The following is a 12500-nucleotide window of genomic DNA, read 5'->3' on the forward strand; positions in this document are numbered from 1 at the left end:
AGGTCACGGGGTGGCTGAACTGCTTCATTTTGCTGCCTGCCTTGGAGAGAGCATCGGCCTTTTCGTTCCCCGTGACCCCACAGTGAGAAGGAACCCACTGAACAGTGACAGTCGACCGTTTTGAAAGGTCATGAAGGGCTGCTTTTCAAAAGAATGTGTTTCTTTAAATTAGGCAGTATCAGTGCCACATACGATTTTACTGACGTTGAGATCACCTTTTTTCTTTCTTATATATGTACTTGTATTTGCCCACAAACACACCCATCCTCCTTAATTTACTTAGGACTGGCTTCAACGAATAGAGTGACATTTGTCGGTTCAGTTTTTGTTTTGTTTTTTGTTTGTTTGTTTTTTGTTTGTTTGTTTGTTTTTTGTGGCAGGGGTGTGGGAGGGAGGTGGCAAGCTCACTCACGCATGCTCCAGACAGTACTGGCGACACTTTTGAGCTCGCGGATCCTGATAGGTCAGAGACTGTGGGGCACCCATGTCTTGAAGACACTTCATTTCACACACCATGGTGGGTGTCAGTAACTGGCTGCTGCCTGCACCAGAAAATACACACACACAAGCAGTGTGACTGCTTGCTTCTTTTTTTCTTTTTTTTTTTTAACATGGTGCATGCACATGTGTACATACATGTACCGTAATACTGTCAGATCATTATGGGAGTCAGCTATTAACCTTTTAACACACACACACACACATACACACACACACGCGCGCGCGCGCACACACACACACACACTGACACACATACTCACACACACACACACACACCCTAACACACACCAACACATGATATTTGTTAGACATGCGCATTCACTGAGTACTGAGCTGTCAGATGATGATGGAAGTTGACTGACAATATTCTGTGCACAGAAATACACAAACGTTGACGTACATGCACAAATACATACTCACGCACGCACGCACACACACACACACACGCACGCACGCACACACAAACATTCAAAGACACTGATATATTGATCAAATAATTACAATCATTATTGTCAATAAATAACACCATCCTCCACACTCCCAAAAATACTTTTTCCCTGTCAATACTTACCAAAGGAAACAAGAATGAGAAGACAGCTGCATACCAACACAAGCTTCATATTGGTCATCTGAGAAAAGACCGGCAGGGTTACACAAAGACGATTCATTTAAGACTGGTGCAGTCTAATCAGACCCAGATCTCCTCCTCTTTGTGGAGCATTGCCAGTGTGGGAAAAGCATCACATGTTCTTACATGACACAGCTACCAAACTGCTATCAGCATTCGACTGAATTATGTACTGCCTGTCTATTGTACCATTGTATACTGGTGTGATTTTGTTTTTCTCTGGCGCCTCCTGTTTATGATGGTGATTTAAGCTGGTCTGAGCAATGCAAAATAATGAGTCAAGAAAAGCATGTTAACATTTCTTCATTTATAAAAACTGCTTGTGTAGTTAATACTTCAAAGCTATCATTGTGGACTTTAATTATATACAATGGCCAAGCCTTTCCATGTGTCTGGGTTTGGGTTTGGTTCATGGTAAAAAAATAAATAATAATAAATAAAGACAGGAAAAAAAGAAAAATGTAGAGAAAATATGTCAGTTGACTGAAACCAAATGAATGATGTCCTGAGAGATAAGACAGCACCTAATTTTGAAGCTAAAATGGAGTTGCATTTGAAGGTTTCCACCTCCTTCCTTTTCACACAGCCACTAACATTTAATGCAAATGGAACACAGGAAGAAAAAAAAGATTATTGCTATTTCTGTTGGGTAGTTGAAGGGAGCTCTGGTTGTAAATTGGCTTTAATTTTTTTTTTAAACTGAAACAAATTATTTGAGTGATACAGATTGTAAGTTCAATGTGTGTGTGAGTGTCACCCTGAAGAAGCATGAACTGACAATGTCATTCTATCATCCTTTTAATCATCATCATTTTAATTAAACTCTTTTTTTTTTTCATTCTTAAATACATCTTACCCAGACTCATGCATTATGTTGATATTAACAGATTTGTTTTCCAGTGCAAATTCTTGTTTTAACTGTTATGAAACGCCTACACCTACAAAACAGGTGAAGGCAGGTGCACACATGTGCATACACACAAGCATGCATGCACGCATGCACACACCCACACCAGCACACACACACACACACACACACACACACACACACACACACAGAGAATACTGCACACACAAAAATGAATAGCACAAATCTTTATTAAACATAGCCAACAGGCTGCAATGTTACACAGTGTATATGCTTCAAAATTCTAACAACTAGTAGTAGTAGTTTTGCATGAGTGAGACTACATTATTTACCCTCTGTTGTTCTGAAATAGTCACCAATTACATAAAAGCATGAGTACTATGGCCATCTATGCATATATTTCAAAAAAGTTTTTAAAAAAGCAGTCAATATGCATCTTATGAAGTAGGAGAAAGACCAAGTATGCATATAGTACGTACATGTGTGTATGTGTGTGTGTATGTATGTGTGTGTGTGTGTGTGTGTGTGTGTGTGTGTGTGTGTACTAGTACATGGGCATCCAACTGTGGTAACCAGAAATGTTTTTTTTTTCTAAACAAAAACCATAATACATTAATTATGCTGCTTCAAAGTATGACCAATGTCACTTGCAAGATACTTCAAAGCATGAAAAAGAAAATGGGGTACAAAATGTGAGATTCAACAGTTGTATATAAATTGTGGACCTAATTCAACATGTAATATGTGTGTGTGTTTGTTTTGCACTATAGAAGCAGGGATGGATGTCTTCATAATAATTATTTTAAAAATCAGCCCAGAGTCAAAAATTTATACATAATCAATACAATGAATTGATCCAGTGCAAAGTCCAAAACAGATTAAAAGTGATACAGAATAATGGTAAAAGTTTGGGGACTAAGATGACAGATTACATTACAGTTCACTTTTTGTTCCGAAGATGCAAAACAAAAGCACCTAACTCAACTTTAAAATCCTTTCTTTTTTTTTCCTTTTATATATATTCAGGAATGAAGAAGTGTTTGATTTTCTTCTCTTTTTTCTCAATTTTGTGAGACAGATCCACTGCAGTTTTCAGACTGAAAAATTGACAACAGAAAAATTTCATTCCTCTTGATAGCAAATAACAAATAAGTGTAACCTGAGCATTTTGAACATCCAAAATTTAAACACATACGTATATATGAAACCATTTCCAGTTTTCATTAACAGAACATTTCTTCCGTTTAACATCATGCAACTTTCAAAAACGTTTGAGAATGGGAGGTGAAATAAATTACTAGCTGGCAAAAGAGAGATCTCATAAAGTCTATATTTCATATGAACACTGTTCAGCTGAAAACATACACAAAGTATTGAGCAAGTGATTTTTTAAAAACGCATATACTGTAAATTAAAACACAATTCAGTTGTGTGTGTGTGTGTGTGTGTGTGTGTGTGTGTGTGTGTGTGAGTGTGTGTTTGTGTATGTATGCATGCATTTGCATGTGTGTGTGTTGTGTGAGTGTGTGCATGTGTGTGCGTGCATGTGTGTATGTGTGTGTGTGTGTGTGTGTGTGTGCAAGCACATGCACATGTATGTGTATGCACAAATTCATGACTGAAATGTCATAGAAACATTTTAAAAGCTGATAAATCCTTTGCTGCCGTGTTGTTCAAACAGAAGAAACATATGTAGACAACATTATCACAATTCCATGTGAATCAAACTCAATCTCTTTTTCGATAAAAAGACAATTCGGTAACAAATAGAATAAAGGAATATAAAATATGTTCACCTTCTTTTAAGAAGCAGTTTTATTTTAGTAAGAAAGTAAAAATAATTAAAACAAGAAAACAGATACCATTAAAATATTTTACAGATGATCAGAAGTAAAAAAACAAAAAGAAGAAAATAGATCAGTGCATATGTTTATCACACCATCTTACAACACTGATCGTTCAGTAAATCCAAGCATACAAAGAACCAGTACAGCCGAGCTGGGGCTCAAACTTTTGACATATATCAAGGAAAAACAGCTTCATTAAGCATCAGCACTTCCACATCTAAACATTCCCCACTTTTTGACAACTAAAATATAATGATTACTACCCTGACTATAATTACAAAAGAAGCTTCTATGACAGCAAATAAGAAATTTCACAAATGCTGAGTATACACAAGTATCAATTAAAATAATGAGCAAATAAAAGAAGCAAACATTTTGTATGCCTCTGTGCTGAATGCAGATCAATGAGTGCAAAACGCATCAATGGGAAAGTCACACAATAACAGAAAATCACAGAACAGAAACTGATTTCAGCAGATCTCAAAGTGTAAAGACATTGACACAGGAAATATAAAACAGCAGTGTAAATGCAAAGTCAGCAGTCATTTCGAGTAAACTACATATAAAAATTAAACAAACCAAACTTAAAAGAAAAGAAAAAATCAGCACATCATTTGAACCATACAACACTGTAAAAGTGAAATATGAAACCAAACCTTTCAGACTAAAATAACTATAAAGCAAAAAGGTACTGTTCAAAATATGGGTAAGTTGTAAAAAGAAATTGGTGGTTGAGACAAATCATTGCTTTTAAAAGTGAAAGCATAACAGTGAATAAAAATTAAAAAACCTGGATATTTGGTGTAAAAATGGTGCAGTAAATCTCCACTCATGGAAATACTTTAATCAGCAGAATATATCATCTTTCTTTCTTTCTTTCTTTTCCTTTTTTGCTTGTTTCTTTCTTTCTTCCTTTTTGCTGCTTCTTGTATCTTCTTTGTACATAAGCTGCAGAAACATTATAACATGAAAAAAAAGGTATCTTAAACAAGGTTTGAAGAAAATATATAACAGAATTAAGTCACGCACACACACACACACACACACATGCACACACACAAACACACACACACACACACAAACAACAGTAACAAGTGTAACAAGTATTTCACCCAAAAAAGCTCCTAGCACAAACAACAGTAACAAGCGTAACAAGTATTTCACCCAAAAAAGCTCCGAGTCCAAAACCTGGCAGCTTAAAATAGTGGTTCACATCTCCTAGGGATTTGCTGGCAAGAGAGACGCTAACAATTTTGAACCCAGTTATTGGTTTCTGGACACACTATTCCATTTGTTCATTGGCATTGGCCAAACGAGGGCTGTTCCACAGACACCTTTATTTCCCACCACGTTCAACATGCGCGTAACAGATTCTTTGCTGTTCTTCGACAGAAATTCATCTGAATCTATGTCCTTCCCTGCTCCGCAACTGCTGCCTGAAGTACGCAAGTTAACAAATAAAAAACAAATCACATTGACAGAGACATTATCTTACTGAAACAGAAGGAAATAATACTTTATTTGCAGATAAAGCCAGCAGGTGTATACACAAACACATCCAATAACAATAACTTCATACAAAGAAATGCAGCTCGAAAGGTTCGTTCTAAGACCAAGTTCATGACCTGCTAAAAATAGCTCAGTGAGGAGCACAGCAGCTGTCCTTGTGGGATGAAGCACAACATTCCCGATACATTTCTACCTCTACCTATATATCCACTAATGCCGTGTTAAATTTCTGACAAATTGCACTCTTTATCATTGTCTGCACAAACCAGCATTTGTCAGTGCATTCTGATAGATGTGTCCACAAATCAAATCGTGTGCCTTTAGTTTCAATGCATTATATTCATACAATTTTACAAATTCATTACAGTTAAAGATTCAAGAGCATCTTTGAAATAATTTTATCTCTTTGTTCAAAATCCTTAAAGAATATAAAATTGTGTGATTCTTGTCATAAAAAAAAAAACGCCTCAGTACACACAGGATTATGTTGTTTTACTATGATGGGTCGACAAGGCACAGTGTGCATATAAGAATCTGCCAACACATTTTTTTTTTTTTTATAATTTGCCAAAAACACAAAATCAAAAATGAAAATATATTGAACTACTATGAAATGCAAGGGAAGGGGGGGAAAAGAACCTACCTTATATCCATATCAAATAAAGGATACATATTCTTATTCAAGCATTGAAAACAAGTGACAACTATATCTTGTTGTTAGTTCTTTATCATCTATCCTCCATTGCCAGTCTTGTGTCTGTGCAAATTCTACAATCTTCTGTCAGTAGGTAACAGCCACAGCATTTAAATGTATTTCAGTTAGGCAACACTCACAACACTAAATGTTAATTTGCTACTTTCTGTCTCCTTTCACCCACTTTATCTCTCAATGTCAGCAACAGCAACACCCCTATTGGTAAGGGCTGGTCAATGTTTCAGGATAACAAAATCAGGTCGCTGAACTGACAGCGCCGACCCGCTTAGAAGAGTTTGCTGTTCTTCTTCATGTCTTTTTGCTTCCAGGCAGGCTTCTGGCTGAAGTCGGAATAAGACATGCCAAAAATTCTCTTGAAGTCCTCTTCTCTCAAGTGGAGCTGAAAGGGTACCAAATAAGGTTAATGGTTATTTCTGCCAAGGACTGCAAAAGTAAAGGCAAATACTTTGTGAGCTACAGCAACAATAATCCTCTGAGGGTTCAACAAGGAAAAAAAATTGAACGAGACACAAAATGAAGGAAATGCCAGATATAATCCACAGTACTTTATTCAGAACAATAATCTCAACAACAGCACAACATCAAAAGAAACATATTAAAAACTGTAAGCTAAATGCAAGACCAAACCCACAGCACTTTATAACCATCCATAATCACACATCTTGTATAGCTATCCCAACCACAATCACACATCTTGTATAGCTATCCCATCCACACATGAAGGCCACACCAGATGGAGATCTACAAATAAATCAATATGGAAAGTGACATATACAATAACTGATCAAAAGTAATGTTCAGCATTAAATTAATGATGACCACTTTTTCTCCCTTTCTCTCTCTGCCCCTCGATCTCTCTGCATTTCACACCCTAAGTTTGATCATAATTTTAAAATATATTTTTCTGAAACTAAAATGACTGTATCACATTACTTTGTTTTTTGTGACAACACATTTCCCTGAGGGGAAATTAAGGCTGCTCTTCCCAAGGCAAACACATCACCACAGTGCAGCACCAATCATATTTTTTTCTCTTTTTTTCTGGCTGTAAGCATATTTCTTTTACTGTCAAAGCAGATTTTTGCCCAGTGAAAAAACTTTTGTTTCCATAGGTTCTTTTCTGTGCGCTAAGTGCATCTGCACACAAGAACTCGGTTTATCATCTCATCCAAACGATGAGCACCCAGATCACACTGGAGATCTAGGAGAGGACTGTGAAAAAACTGTGACTCAAATTTTGTGGATGTTCTCCAGTGAGGCGCATTATCAAAGGCCACCAAATTTTCCCTTAATCCATACTTTGATCACATTCTGGGTGGTTTCCGTCAGCCACACAGGGACTGTGCCATGAAAATACTGACCTCTCTGGCAGTGGGGTCAACACCTGTGGGCAGCTGCTCAGGGTCAGCCACGCTCAGCTCCTCAAAGGAGTACTTGGGCATGTCGCTGAAGCTCTGAGTCTTGTCGGCCCCGTTCTGCACAAACCAAAAGCGTTTTCTTTCCCCTTGGCTACAGCGTCTGTGTCTATATATATCTGCCTGATACTGTCCACTGATTCAATTCTGTACTTAAAGAAGACAAGCACACATACAAACATGATATGCACTGCAGCACACACACGCACACACCAGACAAACACACACAAACACTCCCACAAAGACACACACATACACACACACACTATGCAAGCATGCTTCTTCTTCCAATTTCCAGAAAAGGCTACTTTTCTTGACTACAAATTTAGAGATACCTTTTTCCTATCCTGGTGTATTTCCAATCCAAAATGTAACATTTCAAGTGTACGTTTACTGCTGGATTTTTTTTTTTTTTTAATTTTTTTTTTACAATAAACTATTGTGACTGTTCTTGTTCTTGCTGACAAAACAACAACAACAAACAAACAAACAAAACCACTTATGAAAAAGAGGAAAGAAATCAGGCAATAGACGAAGAAAAGAGATACAAAGAGAATAAACTGTAAACAAATAAGATGCTCACAGACAGAATCATTAAGGACCAGATGAACACAGCAATGGTTTGGGAGATAGAGAGAGGAAGTAAAAATGGTATGTGGGGTAAACACAAAGATTAAAACAAACAAAAAGTAATCTAAAAAACAACAACAACAAAAAACAAAACAAAAAAAAAACAAAAACAAGGGAACAGAGGGTGCAGGCAGTGACAAACCTGTTGGATTTGTTGAATGGGGACGTTGCTTTCACCCAGCTTTTTCTTCATCTCTTCATAGGACATCCCTGACTGTAAAGATATATATATATATATATATATATATATATATATATATATATATATATATATATATATATATATATATATATATACATATATATATAAATATATATATATATATATATAATAAATAAGCACTAAGCGTTACCACAACTGCTTCTATCATTAATACAGAGCGCTTACCATCTCAGCAAGCAGTAAAGTTGGTTTCTCAAAACAACTGTTGACAACATCAGAAAACAAATAGTTTTTAACATTACTAAGTACTTAACTACAAGAATGTTTTTTTTTTTTTATGTCAGACTTTCAGTTCTTGCAGGAACCATTCACATACATTCAAATATTCTTGACTATGGTCCAAAAACATTATGACTAATGCAGTGGTCAAAAGACAACCAGAACATCACCTGCTTACCTTCTGCTTGTTATAATTCTTCCTCAACCTCTATATTTTCCCTTGTAGTCATTTAAAAAATTTTTAGTCAGAATATGTCAAGTTAAAAACAAACAACAAACCAGCGATGTATATAAACAGAACAAAACATATCACAATCAACAACATCTCCTCACGCTCCACAGGTCTCTATTCCACACTCCAAAGAAGCCAGTGAAGGATGGAGGTTCAAATCCTTGGCTGATTTTCAAGATGGGGGTGTCAGGATCTCTGCCTGCTGGATCAGTCTTCAAGTAGTCCTGCCATGGAAGAACAACTTTAAAGATGGGAATCATTTCACAACATCAAGCGCTGATGGATTAAGTAAACATGGACACAAAAGCAATGACATTGATTTTTTCACCAACCTGTAAGGGACCAGTTGTTAATGTTGTTTTTAAATTAAGCTCTACAAGATCCATTTTATGTCCCACACACAGTAAAAAGAATATATAAAAACAGACAAAACCCCACCCTGTTGTGGGAAACTCAACTGCAGATTTATTTGAAGTTTGTTCCTCTGTATCTCTCATTTACCGGTCTCTGTCTGTCTGTAAATGAGAGTGTGTGTGAGCATGAATTCTGCCATCGTCTTGGGTGGAGGTTGTGGGGAAGGGAAGGGAGGGAAGGCATGCATCCTTTGGTCATCATAGAATCATCTGCACTGCCAAACAACAGACACTAAAACCAAGGAATAGTCACAAATAAAAGTCTAACAAGTGTTATTTTATGACCTGACCACATTTCTCATTGCTTCTCTTTTTTGTGCTTTTTGTTCTTTTGCTGCCGTTTTAATGCATTTTCTTTTTGTTGTTGTTTTTTCAACAGTGAAAATAATTAACCTTGTATATTTGTAATCTGAAAACATTAGTACTTACAACAATGTTTAGTTTTTGTTGTTTTTAAGACAGAAAGCCGATAATTGCCCCTTGTATCACTGTAATCTGAAAACATTAATGCTTATGAAATTTTAAAAAGACAGGAAGTCCATAATTACTCCTGTATCATTGTGATCTGAAAACATTAGTACTAATAAAAAACATTTTAAAAAGTGACAGAAAGGCGATCAACTGACCATTGACAGGCCCTGGGCGGCCTGTCGCTCGATCTTGTTGGACCCTTTGCCCACCCATAGGTACAGACACTCCCAGCAGTCCAGCAACATCACGTCTTCTGGGATCAGGTCATCCTGACAGCACAGACAACAAACAACACGATGACACGACAACAACGACTAAAAATAATCATTTTTATTCATGGCACTTGCTCCCTTTCCCAGGAACATTCAAAACTGATTTATATTGAAATGTACTGTTGCAGCCATGCGTATATTCAACTTCCACCAGTCACTTAATTTTTTCAGTAGCCCCTCCACAAACATAAATGCATGTGCACACATGAACACACACACACACACACAAACACGAACACACACAAACGCACACAAACACACACACACACCAACACACACAACCAAATCTTCTTTTAAAAAAACCAACACAAAGTGAACAGACTTAAACCGAACAACACATTAAGTCAGACAGACAAACCTGCACAAAGTCGATAATCTCCTCTGCTTTCACATTGCCGGAGGCGTTTGAGATCTGGAAGAGGCGAGGAGGGTGACTGCCCTCATCCTGTGCACAGAACGCCTTCATCAATGCATGGAATATTGTTTCTCATTCTGCTTTTTAAATGTGTACAAGAACAACTGTGTCAGACTGTTTCCCAATGAAATAAGTGTAGTGCTACTGATGACAATAATGATAACAAGAAAGTTTATGCACATTCAACACCACTGCAAATTAATCAAGCATGAAGCTGTAAATGACAACACTGCTATCCATTGAGTCTTAGAATGGAAAAAAAATAATTAAGCCATCTATCACACTCTCATCCATCTCTCCTCTTTCACATGACTACAATTTTTTTTTTTTTTTAATTTTGAAGTGCTGGTTTGAACCTTGCCAACAAAATACATCTGTTTTCTCCCTTTCCTTTACCCTCTCAGACACAGTCGTTTTTTGAATCACAAAAAAGCTGCATATAACCCAACCTGTAAGATTTTCTCTGAAGCGTAGTTCTCTTTGCCTCCGATGACACTCCAGAAGTCATCTTTTTCTTGGCCTTCAAACACCATGGTTACACCCCTGTTGAGAAAAATCCAGTGTGATATCTTTCAGCAGAATGTGAATGTACTCAGATCCAAACAACTAATAAAAGAAAGGAAAAATAGACTAATAAGATAAAAAACCTCTTGCAGTATCTAAATGCACTAATTCTCATCATGATATATGCTCAGTCCTATGATTATTTCAGCTAGTTTTAAAAAAAAGAGTCAAAGAGAAATTCTGAAAAAGACAGGGGAAAATGTATCATCTTTATTGCTTTTCCTATAATTTTTTTTTTCTTTCTTTCTTTTAGCAATCTTTTATTCTAGCTGGCTGAAAGAAACCAAAGAAGGCAGTGGCAGTGGTGAACGTAAACAGTACAACCGATTCTACAGAAAGTCTTTTCTTTTTTTTCTTCTTTTCCACTTTTGACACTTAATTTGTTTTATACATACATGGTAGGCTTTCAAGGCCCTGGCCAGCTTGTTGGGTTTATGCATAGGTCAGACATCTGCTTCCTTTAGATGATTTTTTTTGTAAGCAGATGCAGTGTAGCATTAAGGTGTGATCCTTTGTATCACTTAGAGTAACAGAGCTTATCTTTTCATTTATTTGTTTGCTTTTTCATGTTGGGGGAGCTTAGGTGGTGGTGGTATTTTTTCTTTTGTTGTTGCTTCATTGAGCAGATTCAGGACGCCTTTTTCTAGGACTGGGTCAGGGGGTTGAGGGATATAGGATTATTACCAAAATAAAATAAAGTGTTGATCATGCCTTGGGTACAAAGTATAATTGTAAACACCCATACAAAATCACACACACACACACACACACACACACACAAAGAAGAAAATAATGAAACAACAAGTAGATCATGGTTACAGAACACCAAACAAGAAAATCCAAGCAACTAACATTGTGAATGACAACTCATTCTATTTTTTATACTGACTAATTTTTCCATGTGTAACATAGTAGCAGAGCAGGTCATCAGAGGGTAACACAAACTATTTTTGTTTTATCACTTTACATCAAAGCGGATTTTTCATTTTTGAGTAGAAATCTGCCAGGAATCTCTTTTGTCGCTGTGGGCTTTTGTAATCGTGCATCAAATCCTGATGGCCACTCCAGGTCTAATAAAAGAAGGAAAAAACAGAGTCAACATGTGTTTGCATCACAGATCCTAGGATCTCTGGCTTCCAAGATGGATGCTTAAACCACTACACAACCACTTCAACTTCACACCCAAAATACTGGATCGTGCAAGGAGTTACAGTCCTTGCTTAACAACCTTGTGGATTTACTCTCTCATGTTGTTGGACACTGAGCCTGCTTTGAATGTCTCCAACTTTATCTGTTCCTTATCCATCCAATGGACTTTAGTCATGCTCTCTCCCTTATTCCTGCTCTTCACCCTCACCTTCAAAACTTGGTTAGAAGCTCTGATGATATTTGATGGTATAAGATCAAGGTCTTTGCACTTTCATTCCTACAACTTCCATGTTGGCAAAACAACAACTTGGGATGCAGACACTGAGAAGTTAAGAGCGACACATGCTCAGGGCTTGAAAATGTTCACAAGTAATTACTTTTTTGGTTTGGTTTGGGTTGTTTTTTTTTGTTTCAGGCAAGAACATTCTA

The 12500-nt window shown here is 36.8% G+C and overlaps 1 protein-coding gene and 1 long non-coding RNA gene across 6 annotated transcripts in view; both read right to left on the bottom strand.

Moving 5' to 3' along the window:
* LOC143291997 (uncharacterized) overlaps positions 1–1230 on the bottom strand; it is a 2178-nt gene extending 948 nt beyond the window's left edge. The window contains exons 1-2 of the long non-coding RNA XR_013056607.1: positions 1073–1230; positions 413–542 (exon numbers count right to left, since the gene is read on the bottom strand). This is a non-coding gene — a long non-coding RNA (uncharacterized LOC143291997). The remainder of the gene's footprint in view (positions 1–412; positions 543–1072) is intronic.
* A 979-nt stretch (positions 1231–2209) lies between these two features.
* LOC143292786 (advillin-like) overlaps positions 2210–12500 on the bottom strand; it is a 37044-nt gene continuing 26753 nt past the window's right edge. For all 5 annotated transcript variants that reach the window (XM_076603353.1, XM_076603354.1, XM_076603358.1 and 2 more), the window contains 7 exons: positions 10808–10901; positions 10302–10388; positions 9827–9940; positions 8889–9011; positions 8256–8327; positions 7430–7543; positions 2210–6447 (listed from right to left, as the gene is read on the bottom strand). In XM_076603353.1, coding sequence (XP_076459468.1) covers positions 6334–6447; positions 7430–7543; positions 8256–8327; positions 8889–9011; positions 9827–9940; positions 10302–10388; positions 10808–10901 — 718 coding nt within the window. In that variant the 3' untranslated portion in view covers positions 2210–6333. The remainder of the gene's footprint in view (positions 6448–7429; positions 7544–8255; positions 8328–8888; positions 9012–9826; positions 9941–10301; positions 10389–10807; positions 10902–12500) is intronic.

This window comes from Babylonia areolata, chromosome 18 (genome assembly GCF_041734735.1).
Source record: "Babylonia areolata isolate BAREFJ2019XMU chromosome 18, ASM4173473v1, whole genome shotgun sequence".
NCBI classification, from domain to species: Eukaryota; Metazoa; Mollusca; class Gastropoda; order Neogastropoda; family Buccinidae; genus Babylonia; species Babylonia areolata.